Source organism: Salmo trutta, chromosome 19, assembly GCF_901001165.1.
Source record: "Salmo trutta chromosome 19, fSalTru1.1, whole genome shotgun sequence".
NCBI classification, from domain to species: domain Eukaryota; kingdom Metazoa; phylum Chordata; class Actinopteri; order Salmoniformes; family Salmonidae; genus Salmo; species Salmo trutta.
The window spans coordinates 16,376,016-16,400,113 of NC_042975.1; the positions used below are offsets into that span (position 1 = coordinate 16,376,016).

At 40.5% G+C, this 24,098-nt stretch overlaps 2 protein-coding genes across 3 annotated transcripts in view; one reads left to right on the plus strand and one right to left on the minus strand.

The window, feature by feature from the left end:
* LOC115154059 (zinc finger protein 525) overlaps positions 1 to 10,465 on the minus strand; it is a 42,282-nt gene extending 31,817 nt beyond the window's left edge. For both annotated transcript variants that reach the window (XM_029699901.1, XM_029699900.1), the window contains exon 1: positions 10,169 to 10,465. In XM_029699901.1, the coding sequence (XP_029555761.1) occupies positions 10,169 to 10,361 (193 nt within the window). In that variant the 5' untranslated portion in view covers positions 10,362 to 10,465. The remainder of the gene's footprint in view (positions 1 to 10,168) is intronic.
* A 25-nt stretch (positions 10,466 to 10,490) lies between these two features.
* LOC115154058 (NHL repeat-containing protein 3) lies at positions 10,491 to 22,327 on the plus strand. Its single transcript, XM_029699899.1, has 7 exons — positions 10,491 to 10,678; positions 15,324 to 15,479; positions 15,697 to 15,847; positions 18,866 to 19,066; positions 19,341 to 19,432; positions 20,672 to 20,784; positions 20,928 to 22,327. The coding sequence occupies exons 1-7, from the start codon at positions 10,586 to 10,588 to the stop codon at positions 21,181 to 21,183; spliced, it is 1,062 nt and encodes a 353-aa protein (XP_029555759.1). The 5' UTR covers positions 10,491 to 10,585; the 3' UTR covers positions 21,184 to 22,327.
* The last annotated feature ends 1,771 nt before the right edge of the window (positions 22,328 to 24,098 follow it).

Sequence of the window (24,098 nt, forward strand, 5' to 3'; positions counted from 1 at the left end):
CTCGATGGGGGTGCCACAGTGTTCAATTCTCGGGCTGACTCTTTTCTCTGTATATATCAATGTCGCCGCTCTAGCTGCGGTGATTCCTTGATCCACCTCTACGCAGACTACACCATGCTGTATGCATCTGGCCCTTCTTTGGACACTGTGTTAACAAACCTCCAAACAATCTTCAATTCCATACAACACCCCTTCCGTGGCCTCCAACTGCTCTTAAATGCAAGTAAATCTAAATGCATGCTCTAAAACCGATCGCTGCCCGCACCCGCCCGCCTGACTAACATCACTACTCTGGGCGGTTCTGACTTAGAATATGTGGACAACTACAAATACCTAGGTGTCTGGTTAGACTGTAAACTCTCCTTCCAGACTCATATTAAGCCTACACATTACACATTTCCAATCCAAAATTAAATAGAGAATTGGCTTCCTATTAGCAACAAAGACTCCTTCACTCACGCTGCCAAACATACCCTCGTAAAACTGACTATCCTACCGATCCTCGACTTCGGCGATGTCATTTATAAAATAGCCTCCAACACTCTACTCAGCAAACTGGATGCAGTCTATCACAGTGCCATCCGTTTTGTCACCAAAGCCCCATATACTACCCACCACTGCAACCTGTACGCTCTCGTCGGCTGGCCCTCACTACATATTCGTCACCAGACCCACTGGCTCCAGGTCATCTAAGTTTTTGGTAGGTAAAGCCCCGCCTTGTCTCAGCTCACTGGTCACCATAACAACACCCACCCATAGCACGCGCTCCAGCAGGTATATCTCACTGGTCATCCCCAAAGCCAACACCTCATTTGGCAACCTTTCATTCCCATTCTCTGCTGCCAATGACTGGAACGAATTGCAAAAATTGCTCAAGTTGGAGACATATCTCCCTCACTAACTTTAAGCATCAGCTATCTGAGCAGCTTACCGATCACTGCAGCTGTACACAGCCCATCCAACTACCTACCTCCTCCCCATATGTTTTTTTAAAACTTTTTTTGCACACCAGTATTTCTACTTGCACATCATCATCTGCACATCTATCACTCCAGTGTTAATTTGCTAAATTGTAATTACTTCGCTACTATTAGCCTATTTATTGCCAAACCTCCTTACCCCATTTGCACACACTGTATATAGATTTTTCTATTGTGTTATTGATTCTACTTTCGTTTCTCCCATGTGTAACTCTTGTTGTTTTTTGTCGCACTGCTTTGCTTTATCTTGGCCAGGTCGCGATTGTAAATGAGAACTTGTAAAAAATAAATAAAAATGTATAGTACATTTGGAAAGTATTCAGACCCCTTGACTTCTTCCACATTTTGTTACGTTACAACCTTATTCTAAAATTGATGAAATTGCTTTTATCCCCCTCAATCTACACACAATACCCCATAATGACAATGCAAAAACAGGTTTATAGAAATTTTTGAAAATGTATTAATAAAAAAAACAGAAATATCACATTTACATAAGTATTCAGACCCTTTACTCAGTACTTTGATTAAGCACCTTTGGCAACGATTACAGCATCATGTCTTCTTGAGTATGACGCTACAAGCTTGGCACACCTGTACTTCGTGAGTTTCTTCCATTGTTCTCTGCAGATCCTCTCAAGCTCTGTCAGGTTGGATGGGGAGCATCGCTTCACAGCTGTTTTTAGATCTCTCCAGAAATGTTCGTTCAGGTTCAAATCTGGGCTGTGGCTTGGCCACTCAAGGAGATTCAGAGACTTGTCGTGGCTGTGTGCGTCGGGAGGTTGTCCTGTTGGAAGGTGAACCTTCTCTCATGATCTCAGATTGGGCCGATCTCGAGCAGATTTCATCAATGATCTCTCTGTACTTTGCTCCGTTCATCTTTCCCTCAATCCTGACTAGTCTCCCAGTCCCTGCCTCTGAAAAACATCCCCACAGCATGATGCTGCCACCACCATGCTTCACCGTAGGGATGGTGCCAGGTTTCCTCCAGATGTGACGCTTGACATTCAGGTCAAAGAGTTCAACCTTGGTTTTATCAGACCAGAGAATCTTATTTCTTATGGTCTGAGAGCCCTTTAGGTGCCTTTTGGCAAACTCCCTCTTCATTTCTCAACGTTTGTACCAACAGATGTAGCCTATTGAATATCATTATAGTTATTTCGGTATGTTGCATTGAAAGTGTCAAATATTGTTGATTCGATCACAACTCCCACAGTAAAGGGAAACGTTAACTAAGGGGGCGTTCAATTAAATCTCGTGCTTCTCTGTGCAGGTTGTTATTTCTTCTGCGCTGCAGTCCCAGCGGAACTGCACGCCCAGTTCGAGAAAACATTGATCACCAGTAGGGCTTCATGCTACCACATCATTAGAAATGTATTTTCATAAACACAACATGACTGCAAGCAACGAAATGTCTGACTGAAATACTGGACAAAACATCTAAATTAGTTGCATTTGAACTTGTTGATAAAATGCAAGACTGTCCCACACAATCCGGTACATGTTTTGGTTGAAAATACGTCTTCTCAATTTATTGTGCTAGCTAAATGAGTTCCTCCCTTACATGAGGTAATCTGTAAATGAGTGGATATAGGGGAAAACATTGGTGAAAACAATGTTAAATTACGGTGTCAGATGAGCGATTTTCTGAAGGAAAGAATGGTATTTACAGGGAACTGAGGTAAAGACAGTTTCAAGTTGGATATTCGATGGATATTTGCGCTTTCAAACCACTTGAGCCACAGACTCCAAATAAGACTCATGATGTTGGAAAAATTGCGTACAACATTGCACAGGTCTTATTTTCACGATTCGGACATTCATTCACTTTCCAAAGCTAATAAACACGTGGAAATGTGAGCAGCATTTTGTATTCCAAGTTGAATTAGTTAGGGAGCGTAAACAAAGTACAAACTTTTTTTTACATTCAAATTTCAATAGCTCCTTGGTCATGTGACCTAGTGACTTCAAACAGGGTTCAGAATGTCCCCTCAGTGGGCCTACACATTACACACCCTTTAGTTTGTCCATTTTCATCTCACATGGTTTTACATTAATTTTTCAAAATGTAGAATTTCAATAGCTCCTTGGTTATGTGACCTACTGATCTCAAACAAGGTTCAGAATGTCCACTGACTATACCTTCATATCACACACCCTGATGTTTGTCTACTTTCATCTCATGCTTTTAGACTTAAATCTGTAAGCTTTGCAGGCCTTCATTTTACATGGGTGTTAAAAAAATAAAATACATTTAAGTCAACAAAATGTTCCAACCTCGCAATAACTATCTTTCACGGACACTGAAAAGATCCACAAATGGCTGTATGTGGTATGGATCAAGGACAGTAGAGGTGTTCAAACAGAGGTGCTTAAAGGAAGGCGCACAGGTAGGCCTCATGAAAAACAATGTTTCATATGCTCTTTTTAATCACAGTAATAGACAGTGATTTGAAGGTCACAGTGAGCTTGATAACGTGAAAGAATCCTTTTCATAGCATTACTTTCATATACTGCACATTAAGACAAATCCTTCTACGTTGAGTATTAGAACGCAGTTTCCATAACCTGATAATGACTTGATATTTGAGTGTATTCACAACAAGCCACCTGCAGACAACTTACAATATGCAATATTGCATTCGAGGGTTCGTTTTTCTGATGAAAATAGTTACTTGATGCATTGCCTACTATTTCTAACTGGGAAAATAAATTCCTACGTCTTTTGTGAGTAAAATCCTTTTTCCAAAATTGATTTAGGTACATTTTTGTGAAGAGGTATGAGGGTTGTGATATGGGTCATTTAATATTAAAATCATTTAAGGGATCAATACATTTCTATATTGCTTCCCCCGTATCTGCATGAACCATCAGGCCAAGTGTTTTTGGTTGACCCTGCTGGACAGAAAGAGGAGGAATCGGAACACGCTGCAATCAAATTCAGGTCTTAGTTATTCCATTGTATTGGATCTAATAAATACTAGCATTTTACATAAATAAGTATTACACTTATGAATGTATGACATACTGTGAAAGAGCCAGCAGCCAAGAGTTTTTCACTTTCAGACATGCGCAGAGCAGACTGGAACCACAGGGGTTCCCTGTAAAGAGAGAGTAATCCAAAAGGCACAGACACACCCCTTGACTTTCAATTGGCACCATTGACCTGTATGTATTCTCTTCTGATTGGCTCTGTGGTGCACAGTCTGGCAGTCAGACTGAAGTGTCAGAAGTATGAGGAGAGACATCCTCCTTTGTATTTATGGGATCAAATATTTCCTAACACTTTGGATCCTATTCTTGGACAGTTAGAAGACACAATGCATCCCAAAAAAATTATTACTAATTACCGTCCATGAGTAACCTCAACCTTGTGGGTCTATGGGTGTTTGGGCCAATAAAGTGCCAACTCAATTCTACCACTGACTAGTCTCTCATGCCCCTATGAACGGGGACACAGGGCAATAGTTTTTAATCTAAACCAGCCCTTTTTTACTGGAGTACACTAACCCCTAATTGTGGCTCTGTTCTTGACACATAGCAGCAGTTTACCAGATAAGAAGTCAAGAAGATCAAAAAATAGATTGTTGTAAGGGTGTATTACATCCTGTGCTGGCATCATTGTCATATCCATTCTGGATTCTGAGTGGTAAAATCATAGCTGAAAAATTAAAAATCCACCTTTCCAGAAATAAACCTCTCACTGTTGCCACTCAGCCCCTCAGCCCCCAGCTGCGCCATGGACACCATATGTGAATTAATTGCCCCCCATTTATCTTCAGAGTTTTTTCAGTTAGGTGACCTAAACTGGGATATGCTTAACACCCTGGCCGTCCAACAATCAAAGCTAGATGCCCTCAATCTCACACTTTTTATTTATTTATTTTACCTTTATTTAACCAAGTAGGCAAGTTGAGAACAAGTTCTCATTTACAATTGCGACCTGGCCAAGATAAAGCAAAGCAGTTCGACACATACAACAACACAGAGTTACACATGGAGTAAAAACAAACATACAGTCAATAATACAGTAGAAAAATAAGTCTATATACAATGTGAGCAAATGAGGTGAGATAAGGGAGGTAAAGGCAAAAAAGGCCATGGTGGCAAAGTAAACACAAACACAAAATCAAGTAAAACACTGGAATGGTAGATTTGCAGTGGAAGAAAGTGCAAAGTAGAAATAGAAATAATGGGGTGCAAAGGAGCAAAATAAATACATAAATACAGTAGGGGAAGAGGTAGTTGTATGGGCTAAATTATAGATGGGCTATGTACAGGTGCAGTGATCTGTGAGCTGCTCTGACAGCTGGTGCTTAAAGCTAGTGAGGGAGATAAGTGTTTCCAGTTTCAGAGATGTTTGTAGTTCGTTCCAGTCATTGGCAGCAGAGAACTGGAAGGAGAGACGGCCAAAGGAGGAATTGGCTTTGGGGGTGACCAGAGAGATATACCTGCAGGAGCGGGTGCTACAGGAGGGTGCTGCTATGTTGACCAGTGAGCGGAAATAAGTGGGGACTTTACCTAGCAGGGTCTTGTAGATGACCTGGAGCCAGTGGGTTTGGCGACGAGTATGAAGCGAGGGCCAGCCAACGAGAGCGTACAGGTCGCAGTGGTGGGTAGTATATGGGGCTTTAGTGACAAAACAGATGGCACTGTGATAGACTGCATCCAGTTTATTGAGTAGGGTATTGGAGGCTATTTTGTAAATGACATCGCCGAAGTCGAGGATCGGTAGTATGGTCAGTATTACGAGGGTATGTTTGGCAGCATGAGTGAAGGATGCTTTGTTGCGAAATAGGAAGCCAATTCTAGATCTAACTTTGGATTGGAGATGTTTGATGTGAGTTTGGAAGGAGAGCTTACAGTCTAACCAGACACCTAGGTATTTGTAGTTGTCCACATATTCTAAGTCAGAACCGTCCAGAGTAGTGCTGCTGGACAGGCGGGCAGGTGCAGGCAGCGATCGGTTGAAGAGCATGCATTTAGTTTTACTTGTATTTAAGAGCAGTTGGAGGCCACGGAAGGAGAGTTGTATGGCATTGAAGCTCGTCTAGAGGGTTGTTAACACAGTGTCCAAAGAAGGGCCAGAAGTATACAGAATGGTGTCGTCTGCGTAGAGGTGGATCAGAGACTCACCAGCAGCAAGAGCAACATCAATGATGTATACAGAGAAAAGAGTTGGCCCAAGAATTGAACGCTGTGGCACACCCATAGAGACTACCAGAGGCCCGGACAACAGGCCCTCCGATTTGACACATTGAACTCTATCAGAGAAGTAGTTGGTGAACCAGGCAAGACAATCATTTGAGGAACCAAGGCTGTTGAGTCTGCCGATGAGGATGTGGTGATTGACAGAGTCGAAAGCCTTGGCCAGGTCAATGAATACGGCAACCCAGTATCGTTTCTTATCGATGGCGGTTACGATATCGTTTAGGAACTCGAGCGTGGCTGAGGTGCACCCATGACCAGCTCTGAAACCAGATTGCATAGCGGAGAAGGTGCGGTGGGATTCGAAATGGTCGGTAATCTGTTTGTTGACTTGGCTTTCGAAGACCTTAGAAAGGCAGGGTAGGATAGATATAGGTCTGTAGCAGTTTGGGTGAAGAGTGTCCCCTCCTTTGAAGAGGGGGATGACAGCAGCTGCTTTCCAATCTTTTGGAATCTCAGACGACACGAAAGAGGTTGAACAGGCTAGTAATAGGGGTTGCAACAATTTCGGCAGATAATTTTAGGAAGAAAGGGTCCAGATTGTCTAGCCCGGCTGATTTGTAGGGGTCCAGATTTTGCAGCTCTTTCAGAACATCAGGTCACTGGATTTGGGAGAAGGAGAAATGGGGAAGGCTTGGGCGAGTAGCTGTGGGGGGTGCAGTGCTGTTGACCGCGGTAGGGGTAGCCAGGTGGAAAGCATGGCCAGCCATAGAAAAATGCTTATTGAAATTCTCAATTATAGTGGATTTATCGGTGGTGACAGTGTTCCTAGCCTCAGTGCAGTGGGCAGCTGGGAGGAGGTGCTCTTATTCTCCATGGACTTTACACTGTCCCAGAACTTTGGATGGAGTCTATCACAGTGCCATCCGTTTTGTCACCAAAGCCCCATATACTACCCACCACTGCGACCTGTATGCTCTCGTTGGCTGGCCCTCGCTTCATATTCGTTGTCAAACCCACTGGCTCCAGGTCATCTAAGTCCTTGCTAGGTAAAGCCCCGCCTTATCTCAGCTCATTGGTGACCATAGCAGCACCCACCCGTAGCACGCACTCCAGCAGGTATAATTTCACGGGTCACCCCCAAAGCCAATTTCTCCTTTGGCCGCCTTTCCTTCCATTTCTCTGCTGCCAATGACTGGAACGAATTGCAAAAAAAAAATCACTGAAGCTGGAGACTAATATCTCCCTCACTATCTTTAAGCATCAGCTATCAGAGCAGCTTACAGATCATTGCACCTGTACGTAGCCCATCTGTAAATAGCCCATCCAACTACCTCATCCCCATATTGTTAATTATTTTATATATACATTTTTTTTGCTCCTTTGCACCACATTATCTCTACTTGCACATTCATCTTCTGCACATCTCACTCCAGTGTTTATTTGCGAAATTGTAATTATTTCGCCACTACGGCCTATTTATTGCTTTACCTCCCTAATCTTACTTCATTCGCGCACACTGTATAGACATTTGTATTGTGTTATTGACTGTACGTTTGTTTATTCCATGTGTAATTCTGTGTTGTTGTTTGTGTCACACTGCTTTGCTTTATCTTGGCCAGGTCGCAGTTGTAAATGAGAACTTGTTCTCAACTGGCTTACCTGGTTGAATAAAAGGTGATTTAAAAAAAAAAAATGAAATACTGTATGTGGGAATGTCTTATGTCCATCCTACATGTAGTGTTGGTACATGGAATATTCCTCAACTGCATATATCATAAATTGCCATTGCAAATAGAAGTATTATGTTCAACAACTGACATTTTCAGATATTATTTTGACAAACACACTTTGGTGTTTACAATTCATCCTCTATTGTCATAGATTTGGTGGGCACTGTCATCTGTGATATGACTTTCTTTAAGCACGTACTGATGAAACTGTCACTTAATATATTTTTCTTAAAGTCTACAAACGCTCTACATTTATTCACTCTGTGATAGGGTTGGATCCTATATGCTACTTTTATTATTGTCCTGTAAAAGGTTCAGTGGCTATAATTTAGGCTGTGTGTAGAATGGGGCATAAAGGAAATTACCTCTACTAATAAATTACTACTAGATTATAGTGATAAGGAAAACAGTATACAAATTTGGCTTGTGTATTCATTTGCCTATAACTAATCATAATTCCATTATTTTTTACATAAAAAAAGAGAATACTTCAAAATGAGAAGATCCTGCCATGGAAAAAATGACTGGGCGGACATAAAGTGGAAAGGAGGGGAAATAACTCACACCATGCAGCAGGACACCTTCAGCTGTGGGGTCTTTGTAATGCAGGTTTGATAGTTATATTTTAAATAATGAATTGTTAGCTGTTATGTGACAATTAGAGTTTTGACCTATTTTATTTTTTGGTGTAGATGGCCAACGAAGTTGCACAGAACTTCCCCAACATCCCCTCCCAAATTGATATGGAACCTCCAAAAACACATGGAGCAACTGCGAAAAGAAATGGCTGAGGATATACTAAAAATGTCTGGTATGTAATGACATTTAATTAAAAGTAAATGTAAATTCTTTATTTTTATGTAGTTGTGTGGGACAGCCATATGTTCAGTTCATGCCTATGATTTCAAAGGTCAACAAAGCCAACAACTGCTTCATGTGTTCCACTGATAAAGAACCTGGATGTGGCCCAAAGACTGACTGGGTTAGTAACTTTTTTAAACATGTTTATAATCTTTTGACAACAGTGACGGCATGTAAGACAATTTATGATATAACACAATGGATGACTAATTCGTCATTCTGCATTGATATTTGATATTATTTATAACGTGTTACGCTTTGTTTTGATTGAATGTTTTGCATGCCAACAGTGGTTCCATGTGCTGTGCCTAGGAATGAAGACAAAAGAGTTCAGAGTAAAGACCAAACTGGAAGTGCAGTCTTTGTTGTTGAAAATGTATGGTATACCCAATCCACACTGAAGAGGCTCTGAAATGTACATCAATTAAGTTTCATACTTAATTAAAGTTGTGTCTGTTGACATGTTGGAAAAGATTAAAGGTCTACATTTTGTTTAATTTGTCAATATTACATTTTTATTAATTTATTTACTGTATTGACCAGCATACCCACTGCAGCCTACCTCACTAGCTCACTCTCCATCCCTGCTTTGGACAATTAATAGCATGACTCACGTACTTTGCCCTTTTCCTTTATGGTTGATATTAACGACGAAAGGAGATATTATCTGTCTCTCTCCTATTGTGTACCACTGTTAAATACTGTGGAAAAATTTAAAACAGGGAAAATATGTACTTACAACTACCAATTATTGTAGATAAATAAAGAAAAGGGTAAACACAACACTGGACTGAACCCCCTAATTGTCAAACGAATATTAATCTACAATAATATAGAAGATACATGACTAGAGGTTATGCAATATGGGTGTATATCCACTGCATGCTTCTTTGGTGTGTAATTGACATGACCAAATAGCTATTGCAAATTTGAAACTATGAAAAATGTACGTTACACTGCATGATTTTACAGTACACAAACAAGAGTGTGCAATATAGAAGGGTAGTCAGCAGACATTAGGTCACATGACCAAGGAGCTATTGAAATTTTAGATTTAGAAAAATGTATGTAAAACCATGTGAGATGAAAATGGACAAACTAAAGAATGTGCAATGTGTGCCTATGCCATCGGGTTAGCTACAACAAGTTTTGAAAGTGTTAGGAGTAATGGTTAAAGAGCTATTGAAATTTGAACAATTTGATTTGTCACCATGTTGACGGTCCCTAACTGCTGTTGGTTGACGTAAGGAAAACTGCAGGCGAATATCCAACCTGAAACTGTCTTTACCTCGGTTTACAGGGACTATGTTTGGGAAACCCTTATTCCCAATCCCACTTTCTCCCCATGGCGCAACCATCGCACGATGAACGGTAACTTTGGCCATTAGGGTCGTAGCCTACATTACATGCTTCAAACCATGACTCGACACAGTAGTTGCTACAAACCTGCTCGATGTAATTTTATCTCCGGACTGAAAACCAAATCTAGCAGCCGTCGTAAACGCTTGATCTCCTCCTTTGAACTGGAAATTTCGTCCTGGTATTCTGTTATCGTTTTTTCCACTTCTACGTATATCTCCACAGCAACCGCGGTTAGTCGCTTGGTAAGAAACACATTCAACAACTGTAGTTTGGACATTTTTGCAAGACCTAACGTAAAAGACTTGACCACTTCTAGCTAGCAGACTCGCTACGTATGGAAATAACCTCAGACAAAATGTACCCAAGACCACGTGACCTCATCCGCGAACATCGTCATGTGATCAAAATAGGAAGTGGCGTTAGCACCTTTGAATCAGACGAAAAGACTTAGTTGGGTGGAAGCGCCCGATATATTTGATTGTTAACCTTCAAGGTTTCCCCATGAAAAGACGAAATCATTTGTGTTTGATAGTGACGACAATGGGGACACTTTTTCTGCTTATGGTGGTATTATATGGTTCAATAAATTCACAGGTACGTAGCTCCTTTCAATTGTTTTTATGGTATTGACTTACCTGTTTTGCTGACTGTCAGCATCATGTCCTTCCTTGTCCTTGTTGAGTTAGCTAACAGTTGCCAGAATCAATAGTTACTTGTCATATGTGCCCTAATACATAGATTAAAATTATTTCTCACTTAAAACCCTGTTCAGAACAAACTGTCTGTTTTATAACAGGATCCTGTCTGTCCTGTTAAGATATCCTGTCAAAATACTGAGCTGCATTCAGTACGTCTTTGTACTGAACGACCAGTTGAACAACGGGATGGGTTGTGGTAAAGGCCCTGTTTGAGACCATCAAATCCATGATGTAAATGGTGACTGACTGATCTACAAATATTAATGAGTAGTTAATTATTGTGCAAAATGATTTGGAGATGAATCAGTCGGATGCAATGTAGAACAAGCCCAAAGACAGTACAGTATAAAACCCCACAGTGGAAGTGTCATAATACCCATAAAGCCTAGCAGCCAAACAGGGAAATGGTTCCAATCGTTTTCTAGCATTAATTTTACCCTTTGGGGATTTTAGAAACACTTCAAGTAAGGACTGTGTTTTGTGTAGGCTGACCCTGGCGTGACGTTTTGATAACCATGTAAATCTCTCTCTCGGACAAGGTGATTTTTATCAATATATTCGGCTCTATTTAATCTCAAATTCTTAAATGCTAATTAGCTTCAAAGTAGACATCATGCAAAACTACAAATCCCTACAAGCTCCTGCACGTCATCTCTAGCTGACACCTTTGCTAACAGGTATTATGTCAATTTAAAACTTGCGCAAGACAGTTAACAGAATTGTCAATTTAAAGAAATGTAGCTAATTTATTCATTACTATATTTAGATATTAGATAGTTAATTCAGACATTTTTACCTTTGCCTCAATTCAGCAGTCTCTTCCAATCATGGTATTTGTGGTTCTTTATGATAGCCACATTAGCAGCTAACTAGTATTTCATTTTTTGGGGGGGGATACAGGTGAATATATTGATAAATCACCTTGTACTAGAGAGATTTAAACGGTTATCAAAACGTCACGGCAGGGTAAAGGTGACTGCTTGCTTTCCAGCCGAAACAGTTTGGTAGAGTTTGTACATATAATATGACAACATTTTGTGACGTTTTGGACTTCGGTGAGGTTTTTTTCGGCTGTTTGGGCACCCATTTTTTTATAGTGGCAAGCCGAAGTCTACACCCCTTTGTCTGTGATTGGTCAACAGTAGGGATTGTTCAATTAAGACTTTGACTTTGTTGTCATTCAATGAGAGACGACTCGTTTTCATGCACATTTTTTAATTTACTGCACCAAACATCTTAGATGTAAAATTGCGCAACTAAGATCTCTTCTGAAAAAATGTCAAAATTAATGACAGATTTCTTGAGTTATCTTTGATTAATTCTATTTTCAGGAAGTGTATACTCACCACAGCATCTCAAAATGGACATACAGTAATATTGCGGCTTTTTTTCTAATTTCTGAAGCGAAGGTCTTTTATTAAGGGAGTATTGCGAACACACTTGTTTGATGGGAACCATTTCCCTGTTTGACCGCTAGGTTTTATGGGTATTATGACTGATACTGTGGTACTGTGAAGATAGGCAGAAACTGCTTCTCCAATATAAATCCCCGATCACGCTTGTTGGCGATGTTATGGTGACGTTGGCTAGCTAAACCAAAAATAGTTAATCTGTGTCATTTACAGTGGGAGCAAATGAAGCATAGTGGGCAGAACAAGCAAGGAGGTGGGCAGGTTTGAGCATGAATTTGTATATTTCCATTAGGGAACACCTCCTGTGAAGTATGAAAACTGCACAAACTCAATTCGACCTTGCACTCCTAATAACACATTTTTTTTTCAACTTTGGAAAAGCATAGACTCCGTAAAACTTAGTACACTGTGTTCTGAACAGAAATTTTAGTTTTGGGAACAGAAAAATGGATTGAAATCAGATTTTTCATAGATGAGAAAATTTGCAGAATGTCGGCCCAGTTTCACCTAGTGCCATCCTCTCCCACTACCTGCGACTGGACTTCCACTCACTACCACATTTGGTGGTGAGAAAACGTTGTAAACGGATGCTTCAGCTTGATAGCCTTGTGACGTGTCTGGGTTACCCCTTCTGTCTGTGATAAGCTAATGCAGAAAAACATAATCGGGTCTAAAGGTTGTCTGGCGCCGAACTGCGAATGTGCAGGCCGTCAAAAATTAAAGACACTCCTTCGATATAAAATTGCTTTTGACCAAAATGAAAACGTGTCAATTTCACAAGGTTGGAGTAATAACTTGTTTAGCTACTTAGGACATTGGCTCGAATCTAGGTTGTGCCTTTAGATTTTGAGAGAATTAACAACTAAGGAAGAATATTTCACTTCTGTCATTGACTTCTCAAATCCCAAACCCCGGCTTGTTCTGATCTCAAGCATTCCCCGGAAGTTTTGCTTAGTTGCGCCTCTGGGTTTAGGAACTTTGTTTGTGGGAACCATCATGAAACTGAATAAATACATGTTTTTTTATCTTGGAATGTGTGAAGGGGATTTTCAGGTGAATAAAAAAGAAAGCAGTCGTTGATAATATCAATAAAAAATCTGTCCGGTTTATTACAAGTTGCAACAAGGAGACACCTCCAGAACAGTACTAATGAAAATGTCTGGCCCATACACTACAGAACGTTCTTTAAACACCAGCCTGAGAGGCTTGAAGGAAGTCCCAATATCAGCTGCTACAGAATCATACAGTGTCACAGATTCTTTATCTGTTACTCAACACTGGCAGACATTTGATACTGGCAGCTAAACAGGTCAAAGGTAGTACTTAGTTACAACCGATAGAAAACAACTTAATTAAATATGGTACTTAAACACACGGTAAATCCTGTTTTCCTACCCCCAATGGAATGCATCTGTCTGCATCTCCCCGCACATACAGTGCCTTCAGAAAGTATTCACACCTCTTTAATTTTTACACATTTTGTTGTGTTACAGCCTGAATTTGAAATGGATTAATTCTAGATTTTTTTGTCATTACACACAATAGCCCATAATGACAAAGTGGAATCTTGTTTTTAGAAATTGTTACAAATTAATACAAAATGGAAAGCTCAAATGTCTTGAGTCAATAAGTATTCAACCCCTTTTATGGCAAGCCTAGATAAGTTCAGGAGTAAAAATGTGCTTAACAAGGCACATAATAAGTTGCATGGACTCACTCTCTGTGCAATAATAGTGTTTAACATGATTTTTTAATGACTACCTCATCTCTGTACCCCACACATACAATTATCTGGAAGGTCCCTCAGTCAAGCAGTGAATTTCAAGCAATGAGTCAACCACAAAGACCAGGGAGGTTTCCAAATGCCTCACAAAGAAGGGCACCTATTGGTAGATGGGTAAAAAAAGCAGACATTGAATATCCCTTTGAACATGGTGAAGTTATTAATTACACTTTGGATGGTGTAGCAATGCATCCAGACACTACAAAGATACAGGCGTCCTTCCTAACGCAGTTGCCGGAGAGGAAGGAAACCGCTCAGGGATTTCTCCATGAGGCCAATGGTGACTTTAAAACAGATACAGAATTTAATGACTGATAAGAGAGAACTGAGGATGGATCAACAGCATTGTAGTTACTCCATACTAACCTAAATGACAGCTTGAAAAGAAGGAAGCCTGTACAGAATAAAAATATTCCAAAACATGCATCCTGTTTGCAATAATGCACTTAAGTAAAAGTGCAAAAAAATTGGCAAAGTAATGTCCTGAATACAAAGCGTTATCTTTGGGGCAAACACAACACGTCACTGAGTACCATTCTTCATATTTTCAAGCATGGTGGTGGCTGTATCATGTTATGGGTATGCTTGTCATCAGCAAGGACTAGGGAGTTTTTGAGGATAAAAAGAAACGGAATAGAGCTAAGCACAGGCAAAATCCTAGAGGAAAACCTGGTTCAGTCTACTTTCCATCAGACACTGGGAGACAAATTCACCTTCCAGCAGGACAATAAGCTAAAATTCAAGACCAAATATACACTGGAGTTGCTTACCAAGACGACAATGAATTTTCCTGAGAGGTCTAGTTACAGTTTTGACTTAAATCGGCTTGAAAATCTATGGCAAGAGTTGAAAATGGCTGTCTAGCAATGATCAACAACCAACTTGACAGAGCTTGAAGATTTTAAAAAGAATAATGTACAAATATTGTACAATCCAGGTGCGCAAAGCTCTTAGAGACTTACCCAGAAAGACTCACAGCTGTAATCGCTGCCAAAGGTGATTATAACATGTATTGATTTAACTTATTTAATCAATATATATTAGTCTTTTATTTTTCATAAATTCTAACATGTATAAAAAATATATATTCCACTTTGACATTAGAGTATTTTGTGTAGATCGTTGACAAAAAAATGACAATTAAATCCATTTTAATTCCACCTTGTAACACAACAAAATGTAGAAAGAGTCAAGCAGAGTGAATGCTTTTTCTGAAGGCACTGTACCATCAAGTTTATTACATATCAATCCATATCAACAGTAAATCAAATACAGCAAAATAATTAGGCATAACCAATCATTTCCCATTAGAATGCATAAGGCAATGTTTTTTGTTTCTTTGGCAGCAATCGGAAACATCTGACCTAAAACCAGATTACAGACTTCTTGGGCGACCACTGTACAAATTGGATATCAACTGGCCCAAATATCCCGAGCTTTTCAGCGGCGAGGTATTTGGAGTGGCTGTCAACCAGTATGCCGGTGTGGTATATGTTGCACAGGTCAGTATGTTATCTTGATGTCCTGTATTTGATTTATAACCAATGGTGTTATGATACAAAACTTAAAGAGACAAAGGGAAAAGAAAAAGCAAGGCTTAAAAAAACAGATTAACATAACATTATCATTGTAAAAACAGTGCTGAGTACAGATGTGCTGTACAAAATAGATGGCAATGTAGGCTATTGGGTATTAAATAACCAAACTTCTATGTCCCAGAGAGGTGAGACGGTGCCAAAAGTGCTGGTGTTTACAACAGACGGAGAGTTCCTACAGGCCTGGAACACGAGCACCCTGGAGATGCCCCATGGGATCTTTTTGGCCGATGCCACCACCAACCCCACCGTGTGGGTCACGGACGTAGGAAACGGTGAGGCCTCACAGCAGACCTAGACCCGGTTTTCCGATAGAGATGGAACTTAAGCTTATGAGTGTAACGATGCACCTTTCCTACAGCGGCTGAAGATGTAGCATGCGTTTCCCAAAACACCATGCAGAGAGAATGGTTGCTAAGTGCGTCGTTGGAGTATGTGTCGATACTGATAGGATCAAAAGGAAGGGAGTGCTGCTTTCGGATCAGCTTCATTCAGCTCTTTCCTCAACATTGTAATTACAGTGCATTCGGAAAGTATTCAGACCCCTTCACTTTTTCCACATTTTGTTACATTAAAGCCTTATTCTAAAATTGATTAAATAAAACATTTTCCTCATCAATCTACACACAATATCCCATAATGACAAAGCAAAACAGGTTTTTAGAAATGTCTGCAAATTTATAAAAAAAATACCTTATTTACATAAGTATTCAGACCCTTTGCTATGAAACTTGAAATTGAGCTCAGGTGCATCCTGTTTCCATTGATCATCCTTGAAATGTTTTTACAACTTGATTGGAATCCACCTGTGGTAAATGAAATTGATTGGACATGATTTTGAAAGGCACACACCTGTCTGTATAAGGTACCACAGTTGACAGTGCATGTCAGAGCAAAAACCAAGCCATGACGTCGAAGGAATTGTCCGTAGAGCTCCGAGACAGGATTGTGTCGAAGCACAGATCTGGGGAACTCCAAAATCTCTGAGGCAATGCAAGTCCCTAAGAGCACAGTGGCCTCCATCATTCTTAAATGGAAGAAGTTTGGAACCGCCAAGACTCTTCCTAAAAAAGAACCCGATGGTCACTCTGAAAGAGCTCCAGAGTTCCTCTGTGGAGATGGTTGTCCTTATAGGTTCTCCCATCTCAAGATAGAAGTCTTTGGCCTGAATGCCATGCGTCACGTCTGGAGAAAACCTGGAACCATCACTACGGTGAAGCGTGGTGGCAGCATCATGCTGTGGGGATGTTTGTCAGCGGCAGGGACTGGGAGACTAGTCAGGGTCGATGGCAAGGATGAACGGAGCAACGTACAGAGAGATCCTTGATGAAAACCTGCTCAGGACCTCAGACTGGGGCGAAGGTTCACCTTCCAACAGGACAACGAACTTAAGCACACAGCCAAGACAACGCAGAAGTGGCTTCGGGACAAGTCACTGAATGTCCTTGAGTGGCCCAGCCATAGCCCGGACTTCAACCCGATCAAACATGTCTGGAGAGAATCTAAAAATAGCTGTGCAGCGACGCTCCCCATCAAACCTGACAGAGCTTGAGATGATCTGCAGAGAAGAATGGGAGAAACTCCCCAAATATAGGTGTGCCAAGCTTGTAGCGTCATACCCAAGAAGACTCAAGGCTGTAATCACTGCCAAAGTGGCTTTAACAAAGTACTGAGTGAGTAGATTGATGAATAAGGCTGTAATGTAACAAAATGTGGAAAAAGGGAAGTGGTCTGAATACTTTCCGAATACGCTGTATTTCACAATACTGATGCCGTTTCAGCTCCTATAGAGATATTACTATCTACGGCTGCAAATATTCTAATGCTTACCCAATAAAAATGCTCTAAATCACAGATTTTGCATGTTGCGCACATGTTCGGCTGCACCATTAAATATTTTTTGACAAATTACAGATCGTAGCGTACAAGTAGCAAATAGAACTCAATTGATTGAACATAGTTTACTTGTTTATCTTTTAGTCATCTCGGTTTGTATTTGAAGCATATTTTTATATGTTGCTTGTTTGTATCAATTGCAAAGACATTGGCAACTTTGTTTATGTAGTCAACTTTGTTCTGAAGTTATTGAGGTCACAGAGAGAAGGATAAACCATGTGGTTCTACGTTTAGCGGAGATCTTCTGTGTATGTGACGCGGGAGGGCAAAAAAGCATCTAACAACGCATTTAGCTGTTCTACAAGTGGTCTAATGTAGGGTTCAGATTACGAGTGTTTTCAAGTGCAACGTTAACGATAGTTTTGGGAAACCACTCAGAGATTTAACGATGGTCCTACGAAGGTTCTAACGATGAACTTAGCCATAAAGAGCCACTGAACAGGGCGACTTGCACGTGTATTTCTATCGCTCATTAGAAAACTAGATTTCGGTCTTAGAGGTGTGTTTCTTGACCGATTCCGCATTTGGTTAATGTTTGTTCCCTATAAGACACTGTAGATGCAGAAGCCTATTTCACTTTCTCAAAATTCCCAGAATTAATCTAAGAACTCATGAAATCTGTAATACATTTTTACATTTTGGCCGAGGATGTTTTAGATGCACAATTTTGCATCTAACCAAGGTATTTGGTGCAGTATTTCTCAAGTAAAAACATTTACGAAGTGTAGTCTTATGTAAACAGTCGGAGCTGCTGGGCAGATCTGTCTCACTGACTATGCTATTGGATAGAGAGCAATCACCGCAGATGTTCACCTTATGTTAGTGGGCAAATGGACATTGTCAAATCAAAACTTAACCTTAATTTACCGGTGTGAGACACAGATGTTCCAAACTCTGTTTTAGACGAGACTGACTGCATGACCAAAATCATCCTATTTACACTTTGTAGTCAATTTTGACTCTAAAATAACTGACTCATATCGATGCCACATAGGCCATTTTCAAAGGGATTTGTTGCTTTTTAAAGGCAGATGCTTTTTAAGATGCTTTTGGGAAACCGGGCCCTGGGTCGTGTTCATTAGGACACGCAATGGACAACATTTTGCAACGGAAAACTAAAATGAGCACTATTGTGAACGTATTCTATGTACTAAACACGTTAGTATTGACAAAATACGGTGTATTTACCTTGTTAGTCATACACACATCTGGCTGATAAACAATGGCTCCAGCTAAAGTGCCTTGCCTAATAGAAAACAGTTTTTACACAACCTCATCACTCATCTATTTCCCAAAATATGAGCCTCCTTGACCTGTCTGCTATCTCATTGCTTAGAACGCTGCTGTAGTCTGTGTTTTGAGTGACTACTGTACTTTTCCTATCCAATCTGTTGTAGGCCCGTATGGTCACTCCATTAAGCAGTACTCTCCCTCGGGCAAGCTGCTCCAGGTGCTGGGCTCAATGGGGGAAGCCGGCTCTGGGGTCAACCCGCTCCAGTTTGACCAGCCCGCTGAAATCTTTGTCCACAGCTCTGGGGAGATCTACATAGTGGACGGGGACGGAGGGATTAACAACCGCCTCATCAAACTGTCCAAAGGTGATGATGACATTATAACCACAGTGAGCCTAGAATAAGTTATGAGTTCTATATGTCATTCTGTGGTTATAACATTACGTTCTGTGCCAGAGCCACACTTCCAAAATGCCATTTACATGGAAATATAATTTCTAGAATGGACATTCCCATTAAAGTTCTGGTAATTCTATTTGTATGGCCATTCATAGAAAATGGTGATACTACCCATTGAAATAACATAATGCTGTAGCCATGGTGTGATCCATGTTATAACCTCTATATGGTTTCTCTACAGACCTGGAGGTGCAATGGATGCACGGAGAGAAGGGCCAGGGCCTTGCACAGTTCTACATCCCCCATAGTGTGGCAGTAGATAACTATCAAAGGGTAGGTGCATTGTGCAGGACTCTGCTGTACAAGCAGTGCTGTGTTGAAGACAACTTCAAGTTCAAAACTTTATTGTCCAATATTGTGAAGTGATGTCTATGCAGGCAGCTCGTGGTTGAAATGCTTCACAAGTCTCATCTCACTCAACTTTATAGAACTGTACCTGATACAGATTGATGGTGACATTTTCATAGTGCAAACGAATTGTGCAAAGTGCAAGAAATACTGTAAACCTCATTATAATTTTGCAGTGTAATTTAATGTGAAACTTTTCTTCAATTATATGCATTATATGGGCTACCGAGTGGCGCAGCCGTCTGAGACACTACATCTCAGTGCAAGAGGCGTCACTGCAGTCCCTGGTTCGAATCCAGGCTTCATCACATCCAGCTGTGATTGGGAGTCCCATAGGGCGGCGCACAGCGTCGTCCTGGTTTGGCCCGGGTAGGCCTTCATTGTAAATAAGAATTTGTTCTTAACTGACTTGCCTAGTTAAATAAAGGTGAAATAAAATAAATGAGGCGATTAATTTAAGTAGAGTTTAGTAAGCTGGGCATTACATAAATACACGGAGTGTACAAAACATTAGGAACACCTGTTCTTTCCATGACATAGACTGACCAGGTGAAAGCTATGATACCTTATAGATGTCATCTGTTAAATCCACTTCAATCAGTATAGATGAAGGGGAGGAGACAGGTTAAAGGAGGAGTTTTAAGCCTTGAGACATGGATTGTGTATGTGTGCCATTCAGAGGGTGAATGGGCAAGACAAAATATTTAAGTGCCTTTGAATGAGGTATGGTAGTACATTTAAGTAGTAGTTGGTAGTAGTTGGTAGTAGGTGCCAGGCACACCGGTTTGTATGTCAAGAACTGCAACACTGCAGGGTTTTTCACACTCAACAGTTTCCTGTGTGTATCAAGAATGGTCCACCACCCAAAGAACATCTGTCCAAATTGATACAACTGTGGGAAGCATTGGAGTCAACATGGGCCAGCATCCCTGTGTAACGTTGTCCACGCCTTATAGTCCATCCCCCAACGAATTGAGTCTGTTCTAGGGGGGAAAGTGGGTGCAACTCAATATTAGGAAGGTGTTTCTAATGTTTTATACACTCGTCTCCTCTTTATAATGCATATTATTTAAGAAAAATTTCAAATTAAATCACACTGCCAGATTATGAGGTTTATGGTAAGCTTTGGATTTTTTGGTAAGTGTGTGTTGTGGTGTTGCGTAGGTGTGGGTTGCTGACAGAGGAAACAAGCGAATCCAGGTGTTTAATTCTGTGACTGGAGACTGGCTTGGAACATGGGGAAGCTGTTTCAATGAGGACGCACCCTACTCTGTTAGGTTGGTAGTGATAGTCCCAAGATTTACCTGTCAGTCCTATTTTGTTTTCTTTCATGGACTAACTGGTTTTGCTAACTGCAAATCAATATTATGAAGGTTTCCTTAATGTTATGTACACTCAGTGTAAGTAATTATCCCCATAGGTTGACACCAGACCAGAAGTACTTTGTGGTGGTGCAGCTGAACACCAATCAGATCTCCCTACTGGAGGCTCCACCTGTGGGTGTGATTGGTCAGTGCCAGGTGGTCAGTGTCATCCAATTGGCTGAAGACGTCAAGCCCCACCTAGTGGACCTGGACCTGAAGACGGGGGCTCTGTATGTGGCTGAGATTGGTGCCCAGCAGGCTCAGAAGTTTACCCCATTCAGCCTGGGTACTGGCTTCCTGCAGGATGGTTGATGCACTTTATTATAGGCCATGTTCCAGGCGGACTACATTGCAGACACATAACAGATGACAGAACACCTGGATTGGTGTTTAACATATCAGTTGACCACATCATATGACAGCAATCTGATGCCCGACTGCGCAGTCTACAACGTCTGTAGTTGGCCTGGAACACGACCATAATCATTTGATGAGAAGTTAACATGTATATTTAAATAGATTCAAATGAGCCAAGCCAAGCATTTATTGGACAAATCAAAGATGCCATTTTCTCCCCATACTGCTCATTTGAATAATTATTTACCCCAGGCTCACTAAGGCATAAAGTCCTTTGTATGTAACGTGCAAAGCCAATCAGGAACTCTTAACCAGCTCTATGTTTACTGTTTAGTTCTTATGGAGGTATAGAAAAGTATTGCATGTCCAACTAACCAATCTCACCGGTCACTTATGTTAGCGGCTTGATGTTAACCAAACCTCATGATCCTGTTACTTAATTGCATGAAAGAAATGGTTGTAAGAACAATAATTTGAATTTCTTTAATGCAGCTATGTTTTAAAAGCGTCAAAGTGACTTGTGCTGTATGAGGTACTACTATCAAGTTTAGAAACTTATTTTCTTACTTGCAGTATGTTTGATCACAGTAATATGACCAGTGCTATTCAGATTAGATTTGAAAGGGTTTGTTCTCATCCGCTAGCCTGTATATCTTTTGCCAGGGGAAGTGTCGTGATATATGAAATGTGTGGTTTTGCATTGAAAGTGTATAACATAAGCTTTCAATGCATAACACAAGCTTTCAATGCAAAGCATAACATTATTATGCTTGTGTGTGCATATGGTTTCATTGGAATTACAAGTCATATCATACTGTCTTTTTTGTGTTTTTACTCTGGGGAACAAATCTTATTTTATGGGGAAATGTTTACATTGCTTGCCCCTGAATATTGTTTGTGGTCATATGCATGTCATATTTTGATTGTATGAATGTACTGTGATTTGTTTCTGCTGCTTTGTATTTGTACCATATCTTAGTCATGCTCGGCATCATTGAACGTTCATTGAATTTTTTATTTTTATGTTGCTTGTTATTCTTTCATTTTCAAGGGTAAAGATTGACAGAAATAACATCTAAATAAACTTTTTGAAAACCAATTTTGTCATAGTGATAAAGCTTCCCCTGGCTTTTGTCTGTCATTATTTTGATGCATGAATACCAGGGGAGGACGGCTCATAATAAGTTCTGGACTGGAGTGAATGGAACGGTATCCAAAACATGTTTGGTGACATTCCAGCCATTATTATAAGCTGTCCTCAGCAGCCTCCACTGATGAATCCACAACCCCTTCATGTAAAGGGATTCTGAAAACAGCAAGGCAAAGAAAAACAGACCAAAAACAGGAATTACAGTCTGAGTGACAAATTTAATTAGATTATCAATCCACAGTAATTGCTCTCAAAATGCTGTTAGAACTCTGGTTTAGTAGAATACAGTTGAAATCGGAAGTTTACATATACTTATGTTGGAGTCATTAAAACTTGTTTTTCAACCACTCCACAAATGTCTTGTTAACAAACTATAGTTTTAGCAAGTCGGTTAGGACATCTACTTTGTGCATGACACAAGTAATTTTTTACAACAATTGTTTAGACAGATTATTTACAATTCCAGTGGGTCAGAATGTTACATACACTAAGTTGACTGTGCCTTTAAACAGCTTGGAAAATTCCAGAAAATTATGTCATGGCTTTAGAAGCTTGCTAATTGACTTAATTTGAGTCAATTGGAGGTGTACCTGTGGATGTATTTCAAGGCCTACCTTCAAACTCAGTGCCTCTTTGCTTGACATCATGGGAAAATCTAAAGAAATCAGCCAAGACCTCAGAAAAAAAATTGTAGACCTCCACAAGTCTGGTTCATCCATGGGAGCAATTTCCAAACGCCTGAAGGTACCACATTCACCTGTACAAACAATAGTACGCAAGTATAAATACCATGGGACCACACAGCCATCATACCGCTCAGGAAGGAGACACGTTCTGTCTCCTAGAGATGAACGCACTTTGGTACAACAAAGTCAATGTATTGGAGTGGCCATCACAAAGCCCTGACCTCAATCCTATAGAAAATTTGAGGGCAGAACTGAAAAAGCGTGTGCGAGCAAGGAGGCCTACAAACCTGACTCAGTTAACCAGCTCTGTCAGGAGGAATGGGCCAAAATTCACCCAACTTATTGTGGGAAGCTTGTGGAAGGCTACCTGAAACGGTTGACCCAAGTTAAACAATTTAAAGGCAATGCTACCAAATACTAATTGAGTGTATGTAAACGTCTGACCCACTGGGAATGTGATGAAAGAAATAAAAGATTCTCTCTACTATTATTCTGACATTTCACATTCTTAAAATAAAGTGGTGATCCTAGCTGACCTAAGACAGGGAATTTTTGCTCGGCTTAAATATCAGGAATTGTGAAAAACTGAGTTTAAATGTATTTGGCTAAGGTGTATGTAAACTTCCGACTTCAACTGTAGGTGTTCCTTTTGTCCAGATGGGAAAGGGCAGTGTGGAGTGCAATTGAGATTGCATCATCTGTGGATCTGTTGGGGCGGTATGCAAATTAGAGTGGGTCTAGGGTTTCTGGGATAATGGTGTTGATGTGAGCCATGACCAGCATTTCAAAGCACTTCATGACTACAGATGTGAGTGCTACCGGTCGGTAGTCGTTTAGGCAGGTTACCTTAGTGTTCTTAGGCACTATGGTGGTCTGTGCCCATGTTGGTATTACAGACTCAGACAGGGAGAGGTTGAAATTGTCAGTGAAGACACTTGCCAGTTGGTCAGCGCATGCTCGCAGTACACGTCCTGGTAATCCGTCTGGTTGGGGTATGTGCGTATGGTTACTGATGAAGCCAATGACTGATGTGG